The 9262-nt window shown below is 52.8% G+C and overlaps 1 protein-coding gene across 1 annotated transcript; it reads left to right on the forward strand.

Moving 5' to 3' along the window:
- Positions 1 to 3168: 3168 nt before the first annotated feature.
- Positions 3169 to 9262, forward strand: SF3A3 (splicing factor 3a subunit 3). Its single transcript, XM_083879677.1, has 17 exons — positions 3169 to 3300; positions 3384 to 3431; positions 3546 to 3598; positions 3950 to 4055; positions 4462 to 4534; positions 4889 to 4980; positions 5090 to 5172; positions 5486 to 5624; positions 5965 to 6033; positions 6391 to 6458; positions 6797 to 6904; positions 7108 to 7177; positions 7600 to 7764; positions 7872 to 7982; positions 8243 to 8333; positions 8617 to 8672; positions 8979 to 9262. The coding sequence occupies exons 1-17, from the start codon at positions 3205 to 3207 to the stop codon at positions 9054 to 9056; spliced, it is 1506 nt and encodes a 501-aa protein (XP_083735803.1). The 5' UTR covers positions 3169 to 3204; the 3' UTR covers positions 9057 to 9262.

Consider the following 9262-nt stretch of genomic DNA (forward strand, 5'->3'; position numbering starts at 1 on the left):
CTCTCTGTACAAGCAGGCAGTGCTCTGTGGGCACCTCTCTGTGCTCCCAGGCCGGCCGTGGGTCTGTCTGGATCACCCCACGGTGCAGAGCAGCCTCCCTGCCCTGCAGGATGCACTGCCTGCCCGTGCCACGACATTCCAAGGAGTAGCTGTTGCTGCAGCCTCCAGCCAGGATATCCGTGGTCCCTCTTGGCAGCCTTCCCCGAAGTGCTGCGTGCTCTTTACTCATGTTTATCAGCCGGGGAGCCATTTATTCCCTAACATATGAAACCATTTTACACAGAGCCTTTACATTTGCTAACAGCTGCCGTGACTTCCTCTGGGCTTGCCTGCTCCAGCCCCTCCAGCACAGTGGCTGGGCTCCCGTGGGTGCTGCTGCAGTGGCAGGATGGGCACAGCCCACGGGGTGACTCTGTGTAGGAGCATGGCACTGGTGTGTGCACATTCCTGGCTCCTGCACACTGCTGTGTGCACATTCCTGGCTCCTGCTCTGGTGGCTCATGGAGTTCTTGCATGATTTTTGTTGTTGCTGTTGCTGCCCTGTGACCTGGGCTGGGCTGTGGTGCTGTGCTGAGCCTTGGAGGGTGAGTGAGCAGCTCCAGCCCAGAGGTTCCTGTCCTGCAGCAGCAGCAGCACAAGCCGGGCTTTCTGCAGTGCCGTTTCCAGGGATTAACCGCAAAAGGTTTCTGTACAAAGGGCCCCCGGGCTCCTCTTTCACTCAGCCTCCAGAGCCTCACGTTTTTAGCCAAAAAAGGAAATGACCCAGCTGCACGTAGCGCTGGAACATCTGGATTTTATCCCTGTCATGAATGGGTCATGGCTGTACATGGCCCAGTGCCTGATTTACAGGAGGGGGAGGGTGATGTCATGCACAAACATCCCCCGAGACTCTGCAGTGCGGGTCTGAAACAGTCATGGAAATTTTATTAAGCACAAGGAGGAGTGTGAGGGGGGTCAGGCCGGGGCTGTTGCTGGTTGAGGTGGGAGTGGGGAAGCTGCTGAGGACATGGGGCAGCACTGCAGGAGTACAAAGAGACCCTGGCATTGACCAAATCTGCCCGAGCTGTGCTCTCCTGCACCACTGTGGAGCAGGGACAGCGTTTGCAGCCCCAATGGGCAGAGATAGATCCAAACCACTGCCTGGGGACTCCTGTGCAGGGCCAGGAGCTGGACTTTGATGATCCTCATGGGGCCCTACCAGTTGAGGATATTCTGTGATTTCTGTGCATTTCAGCTCCCAGCCCCTGACAGGCTGCACTGCTCACCTGAAATGAAACGTGTCTCTTCAGCCAACTTCATCCCACTTTCTCCCACTCCTCCCATGTGCACTGCCATTTGTGGGGTGAGGAGGAGGGTGCTCATGGAAGGGCTGGTCTTGTCCCACCTCCATCCTCCTGATGCCAGCAGCTCAAAATAAGGAGGCCATGTGGCTGGATGGGACACTGCTGGATTTCAACTCTTTCCAGAGATGAACTTTCATGCAAAGAGAAATGGAAGAACACGAAGTTCAGAATCTTATAGTTTTTATTTTTAGGCATTCATGGTGATGTACTTTGGGGCAGCCTTTAATGCAAGGGAGTAATTAAAGACAATACTCTTACCTGCAGCATCATCCTCTCCTCAGTGAAGGATCATCTTTGTCTGCCATTAATTAAGACAATTTTTTTATTGCTTATGGCTTAGAGTAATTTATCACGCGTGGCTCGAAAATACAAATAATTTATTCATATACAGTGAGTTTAAATGTAATTACAGCTTTACATTTGGCAGGGTGGGGGCAAGGCACGGGTATGATCCGTCCTTTGAAGATTTGAAGAAGGCAGTGGAAACCCAAGTGGAAGGTCACAGCCGGGGGTGTCTGTGGCACTGCAATTGTGTCGCTGAAAGCCGAGTCAGAGCTACCGGGGTATGGGCCCAGGAGCTGCGGGTGCGTTACCCCCGGCACGGCCCGGCTCGGCTCGGCCCCATGGAAGGGTGCTGCGGCCGGGCAGCCCCGAGAGGCCTCCAGGCTGGGACAGCCCCGGCCCCAAATCAGAGCCAACACCTCGGGCCACTCAGTGTCACTAAGCACCGCGCTCGGACACTGAGCCCAGACACGGCCCCAAGTTCAGACACCGAGCTCGGACACTGAGCTCGGACACCGAGCTCGAATATTGAGCTCGGACACCGAGCTCGGACACAGCCCCACGGTCAGACACTACGCTCAGACACTGCTCTCAGGCACCGCACTTGGACACTGAGCTCGGGCACTGCTCTGGGACACGGCCCCACTCTGGGACACCACGCTCGGGGCAGGGCCGGGCTGAGGGCGCTGAGGGGGCTGAGGGCACTGAGGGCACGGCCGGGCTGAGGCACTGAGGGGGCTGAGGGCACTGAGGGGCATGGCCGCGCTGGGGGCGCTGAGGGCACGGCCGGGCTGAGGGCACTGAAAGCGCTGAGGGGCTCGGCTGGGCTGAGGGTGCTGAAGGCGCTGAGGGGCACGGCCGATCTGAAGGCGCTCAGGGGCACGGCCGGGCTGGGGGCGCTGAGGGCACGGCCGGGCTGGGGGCACTCAGGGCACTGAGGGCACGGCCGGGCTGAGGCACTGAGGGGGCTGAGGGCACTGAGGGGCTCGGCCGGGCTGGGGGCACTCAGGGCGCTGAGGGCACGGCCGGGCTGAGGCACTGAGGGGGCTGAGGGCACTGAGGGGCTCGGCCGGGCTGGGGGCACTCAGGGCGCTGAGGGGCTCGGCCGGGCTGGGGGCGGAGAGGGCGCTGAGGGGCTCGGCCGGGCTGGGGGCACTCAGGGCGCTGAGGGGCTCGGCCGGGCTGGGGGCGCTGAGGGCGGTGAGGGGCAGGGCCGGGCTGAAGGCGCTGAGGGCGCTGAGGGGCTCGGCCGGGCTGGGGGCACTCAGGGCGCTGAGGGGCACGGCGGGGCTGGGGGCACTGAGGGGCACGGCCGGGCTGGGGGCACTCAGGGCGCTGAGGGGCACGGCGGGGCTGGGGGCGGTGAGGGCACTGAGGGGCTCGGCCGGGCTGGGGGCACTCAGGGCGCTGAGGGGCTCGGCCGGGCTGGGGGCACTCAGAGCGCTGAGGGCACGGCCGGGCCGCCGCCGCCTCCTGCCGGCCGCCCCGGGGCACCGCACGCCGCCCCGGAACCGGAACCTTCCCTCACACAGCCCGGCCTCAGCGGGGCCTTCCGGCGGTAGCGAGAGCCGCGGGCGGGATGGAGACGATCCTGGAGCAGCAGCGGCGGTACCATGAGGAGCGGGAGCGGCTCATGGACGTGATGGTGAAGGAGATGCTCACTAAGAAATCCACGGTGCGCCCGGGGCCTTGCGGGGGTGGGTAAGGGGGGAGGCCGCGTCCCCGGGCCCGCGCTCACCGCCTCGGCTCTTCCCGCAGCTCCGCGACCAGATCAACTCCGACCATCGCACCCGGGCCATGCAGGACGTGAGTGCCCCGGGGCGGGACAGGAGCGGGGCTGGGGGCGGGCCGGGCTCCCTGCAGCCAGGGGCCCGTCCCGGTAACGGGCTCTGAGGCGCTGGGGCCGCTTTTATCCCGCAGAGGTACATGGAGGTGAGCGGCAACCTGCGGGACCTGTACGACGACAAGGACGGGTGAGTGTGCCCGGGGCCCTGGCATGTCTAAGTCAGTGTAAATGTCTGAGGAATAACACGCGAATCGAGATGCAGAGCAGGATCCTAATGCTCACGGGAAGCGTCCGTGTTGGATGGACACCTTTTGTAATGTTTTGTTATGTCGTGGGGATGCCCTGGCTGCTCCGGGGGTTTGTCAGTGTGTGTGGGGATGTGGCCTGAGCCCGGTGGGCTGGGAGGTCCCCCAGGACTCGGAGGTTTGCGGTCAGACACTGCAGCATGGACCTGCACTAAGGCTGTGTCAGTGTCACACTTCCCTTCCCTTCCCTTCCCTTCCCTTCCCTTCCCCTGTTGCTGTCCATGGACTCACAGCCTCCGTAAGGAAGAGCTCAGTGCCATCTCGGGGCCAAATGAATTTGCGGAGTTTTACAACAGACTGAAGCAAATTAAGGAATTTCACCGGAAGCATCCAAATGAGGTGAGTAGTTTCCTGCTCTGTAGGAACAGGTGAGATGTGCTCTGGTGCCTCTCATCCCTACAGGAAACAGAGCCTTTGTTTCCCCAGTTTAATTGCCTTAACACACAAGTACTGAGAGCACTCAGCACAGGTGCTCAGGGTCGGGCAGAACGTGAGGGAGCAGTGCAGGACTCTCACCCTGCTCCCTGCTAGAACAGGGATGTTCACCTGGGCTGGCATCAGATCTCACCTTTCTCCTGTTGGCTAAAGCCACACTTTTGCCTTTGTGCAGAAAGAAAGATGACAAAGCTTTGAGTCTCTTTTCTGTTTGCAGTTTGATTATTTGCCACCTAGTGTGATTTTATATTAGTTATTCTGGGACAGGAGCTGAAGTAAATCACTATGTGGCTTCTATCTGCCCATGCAGATCTGTGTTCCTATGTCAGTGGAGTTTGAGGAGCTGCTGAAGGCCAGAGACAACCCGAGTGAAGAAGCTCAGAGTAAGTTTGTAGTTTGCTTCAGCTCTGGCATTATTTAATATGTTTGATCTGGTTGGCATGTTTCAAGGCCTCACTTCCCTTTTACTAAATGAATTCTGAATATTCTCCTGTCATCTAAATGCCTCTGAACTGCAGTCCCTGGAATGTTCCCCAGTGAGGCTGATGTTCCTGAGGAATGTTCTGGTGCTTGCACAGAGCAGCAATTGGAGCTGCTCAGTGAGTGTCAGAGGCTTTGCAGTGCCTTCTTTCAGCATAAAAGACTTCACAGCTAATCCTTTTCCAGCTCCAAAACAGTTGTATAATAAGCAGGGAATATTAAGCTCATGATAAAGCTTTTCATGATCTTTCCTACAGATCTGGTGGAGTTCACAGATGAGGAAGGCTATGGAAGATACTTGGATTTGCATGATTGTTACCTCAAGTACATTAACCTGAAATCATCAGAGGTGAGTGGCTGCTGTGTGTGGGCCCTGCACGGGCTGGGGCTTCTCTTTTCTGGGACCTGGATATTAATTTTGCTGTGTATGAACTCTGACTCAGACTTTCTGTTCTTAGAAATTGGATTATATCACTTACTTATCCACGTTTGACCAACTCTTCGATATCCCCAAGGAGAGGAAAAATGCTGAATATAAGAGGTGAGCCTGTTTTCCTGCCTGCTGCCTTTCTGGCACTTGGTGAGAACGAATTTGCTTCTCAAGTGTTCAGCTGCAGAGATTATATTTACAGCCAAACTTAACTCACATAGAGTCCCTGAGCTCCAAGAAAACTTGCAGCAGAGATGTGTTCAGCTCAGAGGAAGAGCTTTAATGTAACCCTTGGAACTGCCATGTCAAGAAAATCCTGCGTGGAAAATTGCCCTGACCTCTGCAGCACTGGGGGGCAGTGACTGTCCAGGGATGTGGTTACAGGCTGATAGTGAATTACCTGTGCTCATGATTCCCCTGCCAGGTATCTTGAAATGCTCCTTGAGTACCTGCAGGATTACACAGATCGAGTGAAGCCGTTACTGGACCAGAATGAACTTTTTGGGAAAATTCAGACGGAGTTTGAGAAGAAGTGGGAGAACGGCACGTTCCCGGGCTGGCCGGTGAGCAGCCTGAGCCTGGGGGATGTTCCTGTTATTGCTGTCTTTATGAGAAGGTTTTGGGAGTCATTTGTGCTGGGGGTGACCATGGCAGTGAGGGCTGCAGCTCTGTGTCACCAGGGTGCAGGGTGAGGCTGACCTGAATTTAAAACCCACCATAACTGCTTTAAAACAAGCATTGCTTCAGGTTGGCTTATTTTGCATCTTTACTATTGCACTGTTTTCAGTTTACTGAGAGGATTTTTCTCTGTGAAGTGAACTGTTTTTCTTAAAGTTAAAATCCTCTATGTCCAGAAGTGTTGTAGTATGTTCTGCAGCTCTTGCATGTGTTTTTTTTTGGCAGAAAGAGACCAGCAGTGCCCTCACCCATGCTGGTGCCCACCTGGACCTCTCAGCCTTCTCCTCCTGGGAGGTAGGTTTCCAGTGCCCTGCACTTACTGCCACATTTTGAGCAGGTGGAAGTGCAGTCATTTGGGTTTTTTGTGTAATTTTAGTGCTGTGTTTTCATCCCTGGCTCTGTGCTTTATGGGCAAAACTTTGATGGTGCTGATGATGTAATTTCTCCTATTGGGGGATGTAACTTGAAAGACCTGGTTAGATTTGTCACATTCCTCGTTTTCCTGGGAGGAGGGGTACACTGTTGGCAGTCCTTTCTTGAGTACTGTTCATCAGGGGTTTTTTTTTTCATTAATAAGAATGAAGAAAAAAAGTGGGTTTTATCCATGTGTTGAACAGCTTGTCTCTTACATTGCTTTGTTTAATTGGACAGGAATTGGCCTCCCTGGGACTGGACAGATTAAAATCAGCTTTGCTGGCTCTGGGGCTGAAGTGTGGCGGGTAAGGTGCAGTCTCTGTAGAGTTCCTTTCAGTTCCCGAGGTGTTCCTGTATCACATTCCTGTCTGGGATACTTGTGTGGTTATCTCTGTTGTATCAGAGTTACCTTAATGAGTTTTAAAAGATAAAACATTAAGAACCAAGCAGTGGGATCTGATGCTCTGAACTGGTCCTGCATGGGAGTCTCTGGTCCAGTAGACTTTGACTTGAGGAATGAAGGCAAAAAAAAATCTCATGGTTTCCTAAAAGCTACATTTGGAATATTATTGCATGAGTTCAGATAGCTCTCAGGGAATGTAAATCTGCAGTCTGGACTAATCCCCTCCCTGCCTCTCTGCAGGACTCTGGAGGAGCGTGCTCAGAGGCTTTTCAGCACTAAGGGCAAATCCCTGGAAGCACTTGATCCTTCCTTGTTTGCTAAGAATCCAAAGACAAAGGGAAGCAAAAGGTGAGTTCTTAGAGGTCGTTCTGCAGCTGGCAACGTTCTCTCCTCTTGGATGAGGAGTGTTCTATAGTCACCACTCTTGTGTAGTTAGGACAGAGATTCTAGAGTGGTAGAAGCTTTTCATGTTGGACCGAATAGTTCTGAACCAAACAGAAGGTATCAGAGCTGAAATTGTGTGTTTAATGAGGATGCCTTATCTGTTTCAGAGACACTGAAAGAAATAAAGATCTTGCATTCCTGGAAGCTCAGATTTATGAATATGTGGAAGTTCTTGGGGTAAGGATTTGATGTTGTTTTTGAGCTTTTTATTCAGAGCTGTTAAGTAATGAATGGAATTTTGTCCTCATCTTTACATAGTGCTTTCATAGACAGCTTCACATCTGGTTTGTGCATAAGTCATCCACTACTGCAAACTTTTACTTGATCTGTCTTGTCCCTGCCTTCAGTTTTGGGGGATTGTTTTCAGGGGGATGGCTGCTGCTGTAGTAACACTAGAAGTGCTAATAGGTGATACAGTTTCATTCTTTGCAAGTAGGAAATGTCAGGGTACTAAAAACTGACATTTTTTGGCTGAGTAAGGTGGGAGTTCTGTGCTTCACACTGGTCTCCTGGTTCCTCTGTACACTGAAGGAGTTTTTCTCTACAAGAGTTTCTGCTGCCGTGGTGTGTGGACAATCCCTTCTTTTCTCTCACTCCAGGAGCAAAGACACCTCACCCACGAGAACGTGCAGCGTAAGCAGGCACGGACAGGGGAGGAGAGAGAGGAGGAGGAGGAAGAGCAGATCAGCGAGAGTGAGAGTGAAGATGAAGAAAATGAAATCATTTATAACCCTAAAAATTTGCCTCTTGGCTGGGATGGGAAGGTAACTGAGACTATCAGGCCTGGAGAAGTGAGAGAGGTCACTGACTCCACTCTGCTTCTCTGAGTTTCTTTGCCATCAACCTAATCCTTGTTCCTCCTTGCTTGCAGCCCATCCCATACTGGCTGTATAAACTCCATGGTCTGAACATCAACTACAACTGTGAGATCTGTGGTAACTACACCTACAGAGGGCCCAAGGCATTTCAGAGGCACTTTGCAGTAAGTGACATTCCCTGCAGGGACTCACAGCCCTGCTGCATTCATTCATTCATTCATTCATTCATTCAGTCACTGTAATGAGTCACTGCTGAGTTCCTGAGCAGCACTTTTGCCATGTGGGTCTGAGTTTGTGCACTCAACAAGACCCAGAGCAAGAAAACAATGTTTTTATAGAGGACTGGTAGGTTTGTGCTTTGATAGTGTGTTCTGCACCCTGTTCAGCTGTTAATGTCTTGTGCTGCTCTCATCTCTCTCCCCAGGAGTGGAGACACGCCCACGGGATGCGCTGCCTGGGCATCCCCAACACTGCACACTTTGCCAATGTCACACAGATTGAGGATGCAGTCTCGTGTAAGTGGTGATGGCAGAGCAGGGAACATGTTAAAGAATACCACCTTTTGGCTTTGGATCTTGCTCTGATGTCCCATCCTGATAAAGTCTTGTTTGCTGCAGCTCAGTGCCTTTCAGTAACCACACAGTGGAATTATAACTTTACAATGGATGTTAGATACATTCCTGGGCTGCTGAAGTGTTTTAAAAGGGAGGGAAAAAAGCTCATGTGTATATTTAACTGGATTAAAAACCAGTATCTTGAAGGAGGTGACGTAGATCCTGTTTGACTTTGTGTTTGCAGTGTGGGCAAAGCTGAAACAGCAGAAGGCTTCAGAGAGGTGGCAGCCTGATACAGAGGTGAGCAGTGAGAGCCATTCAATGTCTCCTGTGTCCATGAGAACCATTGGGTGTGAGCAGTGTCCTCACACTGGTGTCTTTTCCTAAACTCCTGTTCCAAAGCCAGTGTGCAGGGCAAGAGTGGAAAGTAAAATCTGTGGTACAACCTGTAATGACTCTGGCCCTGGCTGAGCTCTTCCTGCAGGACCTGCTGGCAGATCCACTGCCTGCCTTCCTGCACAGAGGTTCTGGCAGGGTGCTCGTGTTCAGTGGCTGCTCTTGGAGCTAACACTGAGTGCTGTCTTTAAAATGTTGGTTCTATTCCAGGAGGAATATGAGGATTCCAGTGGGAACGTGGTGAATAAAAAGACCTACGAGGACCTGAAGCGCCAAGGGCTGCTGTAGCTGTCCCCAGGTGAAGGATCACACATCTGCAGGGAGAGTGGGTCTGGCAGCAGCTCTGACTCTTCATTTGTCTGGATTTTCTATGTGCATGAATATAGATTTCAAGAATACTTTATAGAGTCACTTTCTAGTTAAGCCCCTTAGACTCGTGACATTGTTTTATATTAAAAAATAGCTTGAAAAATAAAGTCATTGTAATTTAGGAA

This window comes from Zosterops lateralis (assembly GCF_965231275.1).
Source record: "Zosterops lateralis genome assembly, chromosome: 28".
Classification (NCBI taxonomy): domain Eukaryota; kingdom Metazoa; phylum Chordata; class Aves; order Passeriformes; family Zosteropidae; genus Zosterops; species Zosterops lateralis.